The sequence below is a fragment of the Hippocampus comes genome, unplaced genomic scaffold (genome assembly GCF_001891065.2).
Source record: "Hippocampus comes isolate QL1 unplaced genomic scaffold, H_comes_QL1_v1.1 scaffold249, whole genome shotgun sequence".
NCBI classification, from domain to species: domain Eukaryota; kingdom Metazoa; phylum Chordata; class Actinopteri; order Syngnathiformes; family Syngnathidae; genus Hippocampus; species Hippocampus comes.
The window spans coordinates 1,840,507-1,857,614 of NW_017805035.1; the positions used below are offsets into that span (position 1 = coordinate 1,840,507).

The following is a 17,108-nucleotide window of genomic DNA, read 5'->3' on the forward strand; positions in this document are numbered from 1 at the left end:
TGTGTGTGTGTGTGTGTGTGTGTGTGTGTGTAGCCATTAGATGTTCCAGTTTGTACTAAATTAAAGAGGGTGAAGATGATGAGGATGAAAAGAGGAAGGCAGCAGTTGTCAGGCCAACACAGCAACTCAGTGCGAAGCTGTCACCTCAAGGCACACCGAATTCATGCGTGGTCTGTGTGTGTGTGTGTGTGTGTGTGTGTGTGTGTGTGTGCGTGTGTGTGTGTATGTGTGTATGCATGGAGGTCATTTCTGCACTGTAAGGACATTTGAAACTCTCTCTCTCTCTCACTCGCTCTCTTTGAAAGCAGCAGCAGTGCTATCCTTGCACTCTGCCGGATAAGAAAGGCCTACGGGACACAATATTAGGGACCTCCACACACTGCAATGTGAAGCACTTTTGATTGACAGCAGCATGTATTTGGGGTAAGGCATGAACAGTTTCAGTAGTTTTTTTTTCTGCTCACAAATAATTAAATTAGATCCAAAAAGTCTGAAAATGTTGCCTCGTTCTAAATAATTGCCTTGGTCTGAATTATTCAGCTGCAAAGTTTGCCAGGCATCGATTTGGGGTAAGGCATTTATAGATTATGTTGCCCCCCACAATTCCCGCACCAAACAATAATGGCATTTATGTAAATCCAAAAAGTGTTAAATTACCAACTTTCAAGGTTGGCCCAAACCCTGTGGAGGCAGTTTATTTACCCAACTGCAAAGCGTATGAGCCATCTCTCAAGGGTAAGGCACTTGTATTTTCTGTCCTTTTTTTCTCTTAGTTCCCAAAATAGTAAATGACACTTAGTAAAATCCACAACGTATTCTAATGCGGTCTTAACAAGGTTGGCTCTCGCCCCAAAAGTAATTTAGTCAGTTGCGGAGTTTACCAAGCAGCTATTTGAGGTAAGGCATTCAATTTAGGACTCCCCAAAATCGAAATAGTCTTAAAATGTGACCGACCCTGCCAAAAAAGAGGTGAGGTTTTTTCCAAAGCATTTCTCAAGGGTAAGGTGTTTGATTTTTCAGGCATGTTTTTTTTAACAAGGACACTTTCAAATCCCCAATTTTAAAACCCTTCCTTCACAAGCTCGACCTTTTGCTCGATCAATGTTCTCCACTTTGGTGGAGTTGATTTTGTCAAGTTGAATTTGTTTTTGTGAAATGTGAAGAGAGTGGGGTTCCCAAGAACAGCCAAAAATTAACGCACAAATTGCGACGAAATGCCGCCATGGTCCTACTGCACTTTCTCCACGAGAATCAATTGTCACAACTGGCTTTCACATTTGAATGTTAAAAAGTTTAGCTTGGAGCCTCGGGTCCTGCTAGCTTTCAGTTTTGCAGTTAGCATTTGTGATTGTCGAGAGAATGGTTGGTCTGGAGTGTCTCTTTTGGGATGAAGATGTCACTGGGGAAAACATACTCCGTTTGTCTTTTCAAAAAACTGTCGATAACTGAATGGAGTGAGATTCCACCGGCTAGCCAAGTTAGCGCACTCGCTGTCACTCGACTTCTTTCACATGTGGGAACTTGTTCCGGTTGCCTTGAGCTGGAATTGATTTTGTTGCTGCGGACGGCAATATTTCAGTGGAAGGGGGTCTAGCTTCAGGTGCTGCTAACCCTTTTTTGTATTTTCTTTCTGATCTAGTACATCATCGTCCTTATGAACACCGTCATTTTATTTATTTATTTTTTGGTCTTTTTTTAAGCAGCTTGCGCACATAAAAGAGAGCGAGGGCGATGCTTGCTAGTACAGCAGACTTAATGGTAACCATGGAAATAATGACAGAGGAGTCACACGGTGTGAAGAGTGAGCCACACACACACACACACACACACACACACACACACACACACACACACACACACACACATACACAGTGAGAGAAGGAGAATGTTAGCCCGATACCAGCAAATCTGTGACGGGACCGAGGCTTGTGGCCACGCAAATGTTATTTTTAGCCGCCTTGACGCCGCCATGACGGCCCTCGCCGCGCTACGTCAGCAAATGGGCGATGTTGGGGCTGGGGTCACTCCCCATCTTCTACCTCGCCACTTTTTGTCGTGCTGACGGAACGCCACGTGAGTTAGCAGAAGAGTCACCGTGACGTCACATTTTTTGAGGCCCATGCATGCCAATATTTGGTCGGAAGAGAAGCTGATGGCTGATTAATTTGAAAAAAATCTCATGAATAAAGTAACTTTTTTTTTTTGTGTCCCCTACACTCACAACAACAAAAATGACCCCGGCCGTGAGGGAGACGGAATTGGAAGTTGATTAAGTGCAGGAGATAATAATAAGACAGCCACTTATTTTGTTGGATTTGGTTGCCTGTTTTAGCTGTTATTTAATTCATCATTTCAGCCTGAGCATCAGCTACGTAGCGCATGACCTGTACAAAAATCGGGAGCAATTCAGAGTCTGTACACACAAATCTTTATAGATAGGGATATTTAAAATGGATTTGAAAACTGCCTCAGGGGTGAGTACTAAATAGAGAAGGAGTGCATGACTCCCGACACAGAGCCATGAAGTTAAAAAGTCGTCGTCATGGAAACGCATCGAAGCGAGTCGTTTAGCTGTGACACTTCTTTCAAGCTCCACCAAAGCATTTTTTTTAACAATTCAATCCAATAACATATTTGGTATGGATTTTAGAATGCAACTAGAAATTAAAAATGAGCGATTGTGATCGAATGTAGAAATGAGCATTCTGCGTTCATAACGTCCTTTGGGTGGTTAAATTTTCCTGATGTTTTTTTTTTTTTCTTTTGAGAAAAATGTCAATTTGCAAATTGGTCGGGAAGGGGATAGAAATGGAGGCTGGGAAGTAAGCAAAGCAGTTTGGTCCCAGCGGGAATGCAACCAACTCCGCCTCCTTTTTGCGCGCACACACGCTCGCACGCCCAGAAAGAGCGAGAGAGAAATAGAGAGGGAGCGCACGCTCCAGAGAGTGAGAGAGCGGCTGTAGCGCCGTAGTTGACCCGTTCAGGCAGGATGCGTTCCACGACCACGCGGCGGGCTGTTGGCAGACGACGAGCCGGCCTCGGCAGCACACAGGCGCATTCCTCGAGGAGCGCGCGCCGCTCGCCAGCCAAGCCGAGGGACTAAACCCGCCCGGCGGAGGACGAGCTTTGCTTGGTTGTTTGTTTTCGGCGTTGTGGTGGTGCACACGTCGGCCAGCCAGCCGTCCTTCTACTTTGGCCCGTCCGAAGGATGAGCCACCTCGGCGGACGGTCCGTCTGCCCCCCCCGCAGGGGGAGCTCAGCCAGATGCCACGAGGAGGCGCTGTGGAAGGCGGCGACGGAGGGCCAAACGCAGCAGCCGCGCATCCTCCTCCTCTTACTCCTCGTTGTCGTCCTGCTCTTCTAACGTCTGTATTTGTTTCTCTCCCCGAATGCTGATGAGAGAGATGCGTGCACATAATGAACAGTGGCCTACTTAAAAAGAAGGAAAGTGAAAAAAAGAGGAGGAGCTCTAGTCACGGAGCCACTTTGGGGTCACCTTTTTGGAGGCTGGCTGGGAATGCACTTCCTGTCCTGTCCCGTCATGTCCACCTGCACCACTTTGTCAGAATTCTTTCTTAAATCTCTCCCATAGAACAGAAAAACTTGTACGGCACTTGTTCTTCTCCTCTTGAACTCTCTCAGTCCTCTCTTGTCTTGTCTGTGGAAGGAGTCTGATTATATTGTGCTACTCGCAGCCACAGAATAATTGCAATCATCCAGATTGACTTTTTTTTTTTTTTTTTTTGTGCCTTGGAAGCTGGAGAGTTTTGATTTCGTGACGGAATGCACGTTGCCGTTTTTTGATACCGGATTAGGAGCGGATGCGTCAACCGATCACGTGTTGGACACGCTTGTTGGAATATCAACGCAAACTTTGGAATTACTGCCAACAGTGGAATAAGGCAGTCAAGGTATCAAAACAAATGCCAGCAGATTTGTAGGTAAAATTATTTTGACCATACAGTTTCAATATTACTTTTTTACTACTGTCGAAAAATGTTGCGTTTTTCTTTTCTTTTTTTTTCCGTGGGTAGGCGTTAAAGAGAGTCTCGCCCATCTTGTATATCAAATTCAGAGATGTAATGATCAAAAGATCTCTGTAGAGGTTGACCTCGCATCACTTTGGATTTGAGCTCAGCACAGCTTTTGAGTTGTGAATACGGGCTTGCAACGTCAATTCTGTGGGACAGGAATGCCACCGTTGTGGAACTCACACGCATTTAGTAACCTCACACACAGGGTTGGCATTGTGGTAGGTTGTAGGAAGTGTGTCATGATCATGAGAGAAGACGTCACCCTTGATGGAGCAAATCCAGTCCCCATTTAGTGTATGATTTTCTTGTCTTCTTGAAGGCTTCATAACATGCAGCAGATAAGTTGAGATGATATGACTGTTGTGTTGCTTATCTTTAATTTTTAAACCTTGCATGTTACCATTCTCTTTTTTTTGGGGGGGGGGGTGCATTTATATACTTAATTGCGATGAACGGCACATATCTTCAAAAGCTACCGTGACTATGCGGTACTGAGAGGTGACCTTCATTGAATGCAGAAAAGTTTTTACGTTTTTTTGTCCGACGTCACCTCTAGCCGCTCTTCCGTGGCAACGTGTTCCCGGTGGGGAGCCGGCGCTTGGTCCAAAATTAGAGCTGCTGTTGGAACCGCATTGCTGCCCAGAGAACGCGTTTGTCTTCAGGCGCTCCAGGCAGGACAACAGCCGGCTCAAAACACAACACGGCCAGTGAATCATTGAAAACAAAAACAAACAAGCAAAATGAGTGGAATATAGAACATAGAATAACCTTCTGAACATGTTTTTTTTTTTAAACTGCCCCGGTTGGTTCGGTGGAGTTTGGTCCTGGTATGGTTTGCTGAAGTTTTGGTTCGGGTAGTTTGGTACGGTTGCAGTTTGCAAAACTTGCCTTTGCCCAGCGGACGCCCTTCCGAACTCAATTTAGCTCAAGGATTCGGTTTGTGTGTGTGTGTGTGTGTGTGTGTGTGTGTGTAATCCATTTGGTGCAACCTGCACTCTGCTACTTGTGACCTATTTTTTTTTTTTTTTTTTGCATGATTAATTAGGAGAACCAAAGTGTCGCAACAACTGCCGTGCAAATCACTTGGGCCACTTTTCCGCCGGCGTTTGCCTCAGTCCACCAGTTTGTCTTTTTTTTCAGCTTTAATGACCTTTTCCCACAGCCGACCTGTTGACAGTCCTTCAATTCATCAAAAGTTGACGGGAGCATCTTTTGTAGGCTTTTAGTGCGGCGGCGGCAGCAGCAGCAGTAGCAGCTGCACCGGGCCCACGCGGCCGAGCGTGCGATTGATGGCTGCGGATGCGACTGCGCTCCAATCGGCGGTTGAGTATTTTTCAAGTAGGGTGGGGAACCGCTCGGTGTTCTATCACAACAACCGCAAATCAGGGGGAGAAAAAAAATGGCCCGATCGCCTCCATGCTGTTAGGAGACCCGCTAAGTGTGCAGCCTCCAGCTCTCACGTAAGATGAGGTTGCAGTCAATGATATTTCTTGATGTTTAGGCCTTGCTACAGTTAAATTTGGATGCGTTCGGTTTGATTTGGTTAGAGGAAGGGTTTCGTTAGGTTTGGCTGGGGATGTGTTAGGCTTAGCTTGGATATATTAGGTTTTCTCATGTTTGTGTAAGTAACGTTATGTTAAAAGTTACTTTGGTTGTCCATCCATTCATCCATTTTCCGATCCGCTTTATCCTCACAAGGGTCGCGCGGGGTGCTGGAGCCCATCCCAGCCATCTTCGGGCAGTAGGCGGGGGACACCCTGAACCGATTGCCAGCCAATCGCAGGGCACACAGAAACGAACAACCATCCGCGCCCACGCTCACACCCAGGGACAATTTGGAGTGTTCAGTCAGCCTCCCATGCGTGTTTTAGGAAGGTGGGAGGAAACTAAAGTACCCAGGGAAAACCGGCGAGAACATGCAAACTCCACACAGGAAGGCCGGAGCCGGAATCGAACCCGGTGCCTCTGCAATCTGAGGTCAATGCGCTAAACACTGGTCCCACCGGGCCGCCTGCTTTGGTTGTGTTGAATTAAATTTGACCCGGGAGTGGAATAAGATTTGTTCTGGTGCGGTTACAAATGGATTAAGTCTAGTGATGTTTTGTTCGGCCGTGTTCGGTTCACTAACATTTGTTTACGTTTCGGCTTTTCTTTGGATATGTTAGGTTAGGTTTGGATGGGTGAGCGTTTCACTCAGGCGTTGGGTCGGAGGTTAGATTTGGTTTGGTCTATTGTAAATTTGTTCGGGTCCGGATTTGGATACATTTGGTGAGGGTTAAGGTTAGCATTCTACCATAACCACACACACAAAAAAAAAAAAAAATGCTGAGCGTTTGGACGCCATTAAGCCACCCACCAGCTCTCCAGCCTTCATCTCTGCCTGGAGCGCAGCCCCTTCCCCACCCGTCCACTGTGATAAAAGCGTACCAGACTGAATTTTGTCTGGTTTTTGTTCTCGCCCTACCTGACACCACTGCCGTCTTCAGTCCCAGTTCCTCCTACACAACCAAACCAGATCTTAGCTTAGAAGCCCGAAACAAACATCCTCTCCACTTTTTTTTCCTCCCGCGTCTCCCTCCCACTCGATGTAAGTGCGTCCCTCCCCCGGCTCCCTCGAAGGGTTTGAGCCGGAAGCCGTTGGCCTCCCACACGTTTCCCTCTTCAGCCGTCCCCGGCTCTCGCTTGGCAGAGCATTTGCATAAACACCCAAGCGTGGCGGTTTCGCACGTTTTCCGGAGCGTTTGAACGCAGCGTCCAGGCCGCTTGTGCTGTGATGCCGCCTTCAAGACGCCGGGAAAGGATGGAAATATCCCAGCTGGGAGCCTCCCGACTCTTGCCTCCAAGACGCCACGGCCAAATGGGATCAAACGACAGGGGCTCCTGTCTTCTCGGTGTGTTACGGAACTTCGGCCGCCATCTCTGTTCAATGTGTTGAGCCGTGTCTGCCATCTTCGTAGCGTGTTGAGATATGTCCGCCATCTTTGTGGGGTTTGTTCTTGCCTATCCAACATGTCCGCCATCTTGGATGAATATTTTCAGAGCAGTTTCTGCTATCTTTGTGGAGTGCGTTACAGCGTATCCACCATATTTGTGGAGTGTGTCGCAACAGTCCCACATCTCTATGAAATCATGTCTGCCATCTTTGCTGAACATATTAAGCCGCATCTGCTATGTTTGTGGAATTTGTTGAGCCGTGTCTGCCATCTTTGTTGGGTTTGTCGCCGCACAAGCGCCATTTTTGTTGACTTTGGTGAGGGAAGGTCTGACATCTTTGTGGAAGCTGTTTCCCCCAACCTATGCCGTCTCAGTGGAGTGTTTTGCAATAATGTTTGCCATCTTTATTAATTAAGTGAGTCGAGCTGTGTCTGCCGCATAACTGTCCACCGTTTTTGTGGTCATTTCCATCATGCCACGTCCACAATATTTGTGCACTGTGCTGCTGACGATTTTTGTGAAGTGTGTTGCCGCCACCATCAAAAAAAAAAAAAAAAAAAAAAAAAAAGGTGATTCAGTTGGCAGAAGACGTATGTAGTGCAACCACAGACAGCCTGACAGAATGCAATATTACATTGGAACTTTATGAAGCAGCACAAAAAAAAAAGAACAAAACACATTTAACTTTTGCTCAGTAGGCGGAGAATATAAATGATAGCACTGCATAAATGTCAGTCGCGGAATATACATGAAAACGCTTTTGAGTGATTCTCCTCTCTGAGAAACACCAAATCAAGTTCACCATCTTTGGAAGAACAACAAGGCCAGCGGGGTCTCGCGCTCTTCGCCAGCGTCAATGATTCATGGATTCGCTAAATCAAAGAGGCCAACTTGTCTGCTGGCTTGAATAGCAACACCCTCCTCTTACTCGTCTTCCTCGTCTACCACCCCGGGCCAGACCGAGTCTCATCAAAGGACCGCTTTTTCCGTTTCTGGAGGCGTCACCTCGTCTTGCAAACGGCACTTATGTAATGGCGCGAACGGGTACAACAGGTAGACAGACGGACGGGATGGAGAAGAGAAGAGAACGTCTTTTATCGTCAATGATACATGTAGATAGGCAGCTTGGAAGCAGGTTGGAGGGTAAAGTACGACTGCATATCGGCCATCTTTGTGGAGCCTTTTGAACCGCTGCTATACCAGCGTTGCAAGAATGGCCGCCATTTTGGTGCTGTGCGTTGCCACGTCGAATCACGTTGACCAAGTGGAATTTTTTACGGCAAGTTTGTGTGTTTTTCGCAAGTCAGCCATCTTTGTGGAATATTTGGTGGCATTTACACCAAACTTGTTGACGAGTGTGTCGTGTGGGTCCACCATCTTTGTGGAGTGTGTTACGGCAAGTCTTTGTGGAGTCTTTTGCAGCATCTTTGCCACTTTTGCGGACGGTGTTCCACGATGCCGCCCATCATTGTAGAGTGCGTTGCGCCACCTGTGATCATACGCAGGCCACCATCTTCTTGAGGCGCATCGCATTGTTGAAAACAAGCCATCTGCCTGATATCAATCGAGTGTTGCCATGACAACCTGAGCAGAAAATGCAACAAAATGGAGCATGTTGGCACTTCCCATGAAAGGACTACATAATGTCTCGGACTAATTTGCTCTGACTATTAAGGTGCTCATCAAGGTCAAGTAAAAAGGGGAATGCACATTCATCCACATTGTGCACGGAAGGGAACTGGAACACTGTGTGATGTTCAAAGAGTGTTTTTTCAGGAGCAGGGTGAGGTGTACTTTGTGCTTGCCGAGTTCAAACGAGGGTGCGCAAGTCGCCTATCACCTGGGCTCTTCACTGATTCTCTAACCACTGGAGCAATTTTCTTCCTCTTTTTTTTTTTTCTAAATTCCACTCCAAATAAGGCGCCGTTAAAAAGGCAAAAATGTCAGCGGTAATTGGACGTGGCGGGCGGCGCGTGGGCGTGAAAGCTTGCCGTCTGTCCGGCTGGCAAGGACAATGCTGCGCTTAATAGCAGCATTGAGTCTGAAAAGAAACACGGCATTAATTACACATATGCAATTGCCGCTTAAGGCACCTCAGTTGCCGGCCTGGGGTTTGAAAGCAGATAATTCCCACGTTTATGCTCAGCTGGGAACTTGTTGCGCTGCAAGGACGTCTTGAGAGGCAGCTGTCGCTTTCAACTTCAATTATCACACGGGGAACTTCAACGACCAACAATTTTGCGGATTTTTCCGAAGGCTGTTGATGGAATAAACCAGACGGACTGAATCATTGTTGCTTTTATGTTTGTTGATCTGAAATAATTCCCTGGTGTATATATTTTTTTGTATATTCTGATTCAGAAATGACTCGAAAAATAATCAACAGATGCATTGATTATTAACCCTTTCAGGGACAGCGGTTACTACAGTGGACAGCTTATCATGTTATCACGTTACAGGGTGCATGTGAGGCTTAAAAAATAATTGTCAGTTCCAGCTGTTGCATGATGATGAAGCAGCAGGCGGACACGCGACTGAGACAATTGGGGCAGCCGCATTTCAGGACCACGGACAGTGGCTCACTTTGAGCAAATCGTACTCATTTGTGTAAAATCAATACGTAATAATATCGAGCACGATTAAAGACAGAGTGAGGGGAGAATAAGATTCTCAGGGTGGGAGGTAGTTCCCGACTAATTCAAGCAGAAAATCTTCACCCCCCCCACCCCCTCCCCGCCCCCTCCCCTAAATCATAAGTTCAAGAATTGTGAAGCTGCAATCAAACAGGGGTCGTCCTCTCTCCACCTGGAACTTGACCCGTTGAGATGTTTGTGATTGACTGAGCTTTTGTTTTCAGTAAATATGCTGCAAGCTCACCAAATGGCTATTTTCAGTTCTTTATAACCTATCAAATGTAATGATTCGGAACAGTGCAGTTTATTTATTTTGCAAACAAATTATTGTTGTGATGGGGAGGCTTGTTCAAAAACAGTCGCGTTATTCTCTAATGGCCGATGACTTGGAAAAAAATATCATTTGCATCATCATTTGGAAGACGATGCGAATTGAGTGTCAAGAATATTCTCTTGATAAGTAACTGCTCGGTTGGCCAGATGAAAAGAAGGGCGCGTATGTACGCCGGCGTAGGCGCAAGCAGGGCCTTGTGCCAGCCTCGCACCTGCGCAGGTGCACTCCTGGACACCTTTTACTGATTCTTGGACTCCTTTTCTCTTAAGGTCACTTTTCATTGCCTCCCTTGGTGGCCTCCGACTCGTACTTTTTCGACAAAGAGCCACTGGCTGCATGTCTCGCCTGCTGCTGCTGCTGTTGTTTTTTTTTTTTTTTTTTAACTCTCTGGCGTGGGCTGCAGAGAATTGACACAAAAGAAATGGAGAAAGAGAGAGAGTGGCAGCTGAAAGAAAACCATTTGGACAGCTGAATGAAAAACATCCAGGATGGATGGAAAGAGGGATGCATAGGGACTGAACATGTGTGGAGGGCGCACAGAAAATGGAGTATGCTGGCTAAAGCAGAGCTGGACTGTTTTGGGAATCATTTAATCATTTTCAACTTCCTAAGCAGAAAAATATGAATTTTTATACAGTTGACTAAACAGTCCACAAAAAAAAAAAACCTGATGTTGTAGCCACTGCCTTCGGAATCATTGGCTCATTAACCCTTTCAGGTATAGCGGTAACCACAGTGGACAGCTTGTCATGTTATCATCTTACTGGCTGCATGAAAGGGTTAATGAAGTTTTTCGTGAAAGTATTGTTTTTTGTTTCTCAGCTGACAATTTAAACAGCTGGCATAGGTTCAGTTGAATGCTTTTCACCTTTGAAGTGATCATGTCAAATTTTTCTACAATAATAATAATCATTGTCTCTTTAGCGTCTTTCAAACCGTAACACTAAGAATTAAACTTGTGTCCTTAGACTGTTCAGGGTCACATATTAAGGCCCGCCCACTTTGCTTCTACGATCACTTGAAGAAAACACAGACAAGTTCGTATAAAGTTGATAGCAGAGGGCAATGTGCTGGCTGTCCCAACATTGCCGGGGTGAGTCCTTGAAGATATGCCCAGCGCCATGACCATTTGCTGGTAGAAAGTTGGCCTCCAGTTAGGATCAGGTTCAAATAGCGGCGCGGCTGGTCGAATGCCGTTTTGGTGAATTTGTTCAGGAAACAGGCGGACAGATTCTGAGCCTGGCGAACATGTATTGCTTTGAGAATTAGGACAAGGGCGACCATCAAACACCTTGTACAAATCAATTCATGGAGCGTATTATTATGATGATGACGATGATGATTATTATTGTCATGATTATAGTTCGTAAATCAGCGCTGCGGGTGGGGAACTGATTGAAAAACGACAAACTTGCTAACGTCTTCCTTGATCTGGTGTCCCACCAGATCACCGACCTCGGCGGAAGAGCATAGCCACGGGGAAACAGCCCAGCATGGACCTTCCCCCCAGCGCCCCCCTTCAACCCTTCCGACAATCCGTGAGTAACCCCACCACCTGTTCCCTCTCGCTGCCCCTTGCGCCCCTCCGCGCCGCCGCCCACGAATGGGGCAGGCGGGCCGGCGGCACCCCGCCGCCTCCACCCTTCCCGCTCTCCCTTGCCGCGTCGCCCATCCTCGCTCCGCCTCAGCGGGGGCGACGCGACCCCAAGGGTGCCAAGAAGGGTGGCGGCGCGCCCCCCCTGTCCCGCTCGCTTCCCCTCTCGCCTTGCTTGTCGCTCCCCTTGCCCCGCTCGCCCTCCTCCTCCCACCCCTTCCAATACTGGGGCGGAGCCTGCAGGGCCGCCGCTTGGAGTCCTGTGGCAGGAGGAAGCCTAATTGCAACACTACCCCCGGTGGAGGTATGTGGACACCCACCGACCCTGACGGGGATAATCATGCTCGACTAACCGTGTATGACCTTGGTAGGGTCGCGTGAAATGTTAATGTTATGCAACCAAGCAGTCTTGTAGAAAGTACTTGAAATCACTGCTTGAGTAAAAGTATCTTAACAGTATGGCCCAACCAATATGGATTTTTTTTTTTTTTATCCCAATGTCGATTCTGATGTTAGCGTGAAAAAAATTCTTGTTACCCATTAATTAGCGGATTTATTTAATGAATGTATGCAGTAAGCCCTGTCCAATTGCTTTTTATTTTATCCTATTTTATTTGACACAATGTAAAAGAAACAAGAAAACAGGAAGTATTTCAAGCCCAGCCTAGTTTTTGCTGGATAATCTTGACTCTCAATCCCCTTCAGTCCTGCTTTTTACACCTACAGAAAGTGACGGCTGTATATATTTAAATGCGTTTGCGGTACTTTAAAAGTATGTTTCAAAACCTGAAAAACAATTAGTACCATAAATGATGTTAAAACATACCAAGGGAGTGTTTGAGTAGGGTATTTCTGTATTGCGAATAATGCCGGTGGGTGGGTCTGGAACATAAACCACACCATAGGGCGGCGCAGGGGGTTAACTGTTTAAATTTATTTATTTAAAAAAAAAAGGTTTTAACAAGGTAAAAGATTGAGAATATAATAGGAAATGTTAGCCAAGAAAAACTGCAACAAGCTATCTACCCTCTCTGCTGAGCGCATTATTTCCTGTTCTGATGTGTTGACTTGGATGTGTTGCTTTCCGCTCTTGGGCACGCTGCTGCCCACCGCAGGCCGTATTGGCGCACTGCGCCCACCTGTGCGTTGACATCACCTTGTTCTTTTTCCCATCCCTGATGGTTTCGTTGGTGTGTGTAGAGTTTCCTGAGCAGGAGGTTGAAGGGCTCAATCAAGAGGGCCAAGAGTCAGCCCAAACTGGATCGAACCAGCAGCTTCCGACACATGATCCTGCCTCGCTTCCGCAGTGCCGACCAGGACAGGTCAGTGTCGCCTGACCTCATTGAACACTTTCACCACATTGAACACTTAGCCGTAACTCCAACCCTTATCACCACACTCTGAAATCAATCAATATGAAATCAGTGCACTTTGTACCAAGAATGTTACACGCTGCGATTCATGAGCGATGCCATTCCCACCCCCGCTCACTTGGCTTCTTACGCCTGGCAGGACGCGCTTGATGCAAAGCTTCAAAGAGTCGCACTCGCACGAGTCGCTGCTGTCGCCCAGCAGCGCGGCCGAGGCCCTGGACCTCACGCTGGACGAGGATGCCGTCATCAAGCCCGTCCACTCCAGCATCCTGGGACAAGAGTATTGCTTTGAGGTGAGCCCGCCTGCTCGCCGTCCACATGTCGCCGCGGGCCCCTCCGGTGCTCGCCGTCGCTATGGTAACTAACTATTTTGGGTGGGGGTGGGGGGCGCCTCAGGTGACCACGGCATCAGGAACCAAGTGTTTTGCGTGTCGCTCGGCGGCCGAGAGAGACAAATGGATCGAGAACCTGCAGAGAGCCGTCAAGCCCAACAAGGTGAGGGGAGGCAACGAAAGACCCAACCAACGGAACGAATGGCAACACCGTCTGATCTGTGTGTATGTGTGTGCCTCTCTCGCGCCTCGCCCTGTCCCACCCCGTTGCTGTTCTTGTTTTGTGGTCCATCCGAGCTCCATTTCCTGTGCGTGATCTCCATCTTCCTGATAAACATGGTCAAGAACGGAGCGGAAGCTCGCTGGTTCAACTTGGCTCACTGTTTCACTCGTCCTCTGTCCTGTTCTATGGCTCTCATCACACTGTGCCTCTTTGCCAAAACTGGTTTTAGCATCACAAAAACAAAGAAAAAACAACATCTATGCTACGAAAAGAGTCATGCTTGATAATTTCCAAAAGAAAAAAAAAAAAGGCTTTCTTTGATGGAAAGAGACCACCGGAATCATTAGTCAGGTGTAACCGAGCCAGCCATCCAGATGTTCTGTCCGTGGGGGTCCTGGCTCACACACACACACGCACGCACGCACACGGGCAAACATCAGTCAGATCCCAAGCAGAGCTGAGAGTCACAGCAAAGACAAACAGCTTGAATTGTATTGGTGCAGCCTCTTAAGAAGATACATCGATGGATATTGTATTCAGCTCGACACGTCCGCCCGTCACATGAGGTGTACAGCTGCTCTCAGCTCGTGACCGCATAGGGACAAGCTACGAATACTGTCAATGTTAAAATGACCCAAAATGAAAAAAATAATTATGATGCAATCATTGTTAAAAATACAGCAAAAAACCCAAATGCTATATTTAATTATTATATTTCTCTTCCTTAGGAATGAGGCGACTCGGAAATCATCCACATGAGTGTCCTTCCTCCAAATAATAATGATATACAATTAATGAAATGCATAAACTCGATCAAGCATTGCATGTAAATAAGATGTACAGCAAAAACTGAATTAGAAAAGTAAATATCTTGTCTATTACATCTATACAGTATTTATAAACTTTTAGAAATTGCAATTTAAATAACATATTGAAAAAGATTTTTTTATGATTATATGACGATGTTCTTGTGGCCTTACGAGTGCAGTAATTAGGCGAGCAGCGTGAGCGAGCAGATGGCCGCCTCCTTTCAAACGATTAATTATTAATTCTCAATTACAGCGAAAAGCGCAAACTAATGGCCCGAGTGCGAATGACGGCGATGCCCTCGAGGGGCGCTAACAACCACAACAACAACAACAACGGCATTTGTGCCTAATGGACGTGACTCGGCCCCGCCTGTTCAAAAATATCCCAGGGCCACCTTGTTGACATCCACGTATCTCGTGAGACTTTGTCATATATCGTGATCGCCGCAGATCTCGTTTTGGACTTTGATGGGTCTCATCGGACCTTAAAGTAGCTCATGAGACCTCGGTGTATCTTGTGAGATTTTGACATATTTCATGAGACTTCAACAATCTTGTGAGACATCGTCATATCTCAATGGCCCTTTGACAAACGTCTCTGTTCTCGACCAAATCGGTTTTCGACCAAAAATTTCGGGTTTTTTATGCCTCGGATGACGACCGAATTTCGGTTCTCGAACAAACTGAGCGCACTTGAATTCATCACTTGACTGCTCTCGCCTTCCTTACATGAGGAAGTGACGCTTCCTCGTATAGCGTTCCATTGTGAACAGACGCGTTCAATAAAGTTTTTTTTTTTTAAAGAGTATGGTTTCGGTTTTCGAACAAATCGATTTTCGAACAGCCTTCTGGAACGGATTATGGTCGAAAACCGAGGTATGACTGTATATATGAAGACGCCAAGTGACTTTTTTTTAGACTTGGGCATATTTCATGACACTACGAGCTGGCGTGTGAAACTTTGACATATCTGACAAGACTGTGATGTACGAGTTTTTGACATATCTCGTGTGACGTGGACACACTGTATCTCGTGACATATCTTGTGAGACTGTGACAAATGACACTTCAACATATTTCGTGAGACATGTATTTTGTAAATCTCCGCTATATCTTGTGAGACTTCAACGCTTTTTTTTGTCCGCGGTGCTAAAGACGCTGACAACAACAAAAATGACACTCGAGCCTAATTGACTCAGCCCGGCGTGTTTAAAAATAGCCCGGCGTGCGTTTGGAAATAGCCCGGGGTCTTTTGTGATGGAGCCGTCTGTCTCGGCAATTGTGCGTCCCTTCGTCTTGTGAGTCACTTCCCGTCGTGCTACCTCCGTCTCACGGCCTCGCCTGACATCATTCGTACCCCGCGTGTAGCGTGCCGCCTCCTCCCTCTTTCAGGACAACAGTCGGCGTGTGGACAACGTGCTCAAGCTGTGGATCATCGAGGCGCGGGAGCTGCCCGCCAAGAAGCGATACTACTGCGAGCTGTGCCTGGACGACATGCTGTACGCGCGCACCACCAGCAAGCCGCGCACTGACACTGTCTTCTGGGGGGAGCACTTTGAGTTCAACAACTTGCCCGCCGTGCGAAACCTACGCCTGCACCTCTACAAGGAGACGGACAAGAAAAGACGCAAGGTGAGACTGCACGAGACTGTGGGAAAAAAAAAAGACCACTTCCTGGTTCAGAGGCTTTTGTGAGATGGTGGCAACGAGATTTCATGGCAAAGCGAGCTGCGTTTCTTCGTTTTGTGAGGAGACTCGCCTCCCTGTTTTCACCGTAAGACCGAATCTGTCTTTTGTTCCCCTCCAGGAAAAGAGCACCTATTTAGGCCTGGTGAGCATCCCCATCTCCAGCATCACCGGGCGTCAGTTTGTGGAGCAGTGGTACCCGGTCATCCAGCCCAGTGTCCTCACCAAAGGGGCGGGCGTGGGGGGCGGCGGCAAGATCATCAACGCCTCGCTGCGCCTCAAGTCCCGCTTCCAGACCATGAACATCTTGCCCATGGAGCTGTACAAGGAGTTTGCGGAGTACGTCACCAACAACTACCGCACGCTGTGCGCCGTTTTGGAGCCCGTACTCAGCGTCAAGAGCAAAGAGGAGGTGGCCTGTGCGCTGGTGCACATCCTGCAGAGCACTGGAAAAGCTAAGGTACCCCGGGATTCCCAGGCTTCCCTCCATTTGTCGGTTTTCTTTTTGGATGGCGTCACTCATTGAGCTGTCTCAGGAGATATATTCAAAGTCAAATGAGAGCCGTACCTGTACAGTCGAGTCGAATTGACATCTGACGAGATACGTCAGGGTCTCACGAGAAATGATGACATCTCCTAAGATAGGTTGAAATTTCATAAGATATGTCCACTGAAGTCTCATAAGCTCTGTCAAAGTAAATGTCGGAAGTCTCGGCAACAATGTCAAAATCTCACAAAGTATGTGAAAGTTTGATGGAATGTCTCATTAGCCTGAGGAAAGTATGCTTTTGCTGCGATTGACTCGGTGCGTCCAGGACTTCCTGTCGGACATGGCCATGTGCGAGGTGGACAGATTCATAGACCGGGAGCACCTTATCTTCAGAGAGAACACTCTGGCCACCAAAGCAATAGAAGAGTACCTCAAGCTCATCGGACACAAGTACCTCAAGGATGCCATCGGTTCGTACATGTCGTCAAACTTCTCCTCACCGAGCCGTGCGGGCCGAAACATGCGATCACAAACTCAAAATTCACCTTTGTTGAGGCATTCCAATGACGGTGCGACTTTTGATAAAGCGTCTGTCCGTATAGTCCTTCTTAGGTCAAATATCAACAGGCACGTCTTCGTATGCTTCAAGCTAAGCGCTGTCCCTGC

The 17,108-nt window shown here is 47.2% G+C and overlaps 1 protein-coding gene across 12 annotated transcripts in view; it reads left to right on the forward strand.

Annotated features, from left to right (window-relative positions):
• The window catches only part of syngap1b (synaptic Ras GTPase activating protein 1b), a 76,853-nt gene that overhangs the window by 34,003 nt on the left and 25,742 nt on the right, over window positions 1–17,108 (forward strand). For 11 of the 12 annotated variants that reach the window (XM_019863727.1, XM_019863725.1, XM_019863728.1 and 8 more), the window contains exons 4-10: window positions 11,382–11,473; window positions 12,730–12,851; window positions 13,042–13,195; window positions 13,299–13,397; window positions 15,659–15,898; window positions 16,074–16,412; window positions 16,768–16,912. In XM_019863727.1, coding sequence (XP_019719286.1) covers window positions 11,382–11,473; window positions 12,730–12,851; window positions 13,042–13,195; window positions 13,299–13,397; window positions 15,659–15,898; window positions 16,074–16,412; window positions 16,768–16,912 — 1,191 coding nt within the window. Of the gene's footprint in view, window positions 1–2,963; window positions 3,942–11,381; window positions 11,474–12,729; window positions 12,852–13,041; window positions 13,196–13,298; window positions 13,398–15,658; window positions 15,899–16,073; window positions 16,413–16,767; window positions 16,913–17,108 lie in introns of those variants that run through there. The other variant, XM_019863737.1, reaches the window with a different exon arrangement.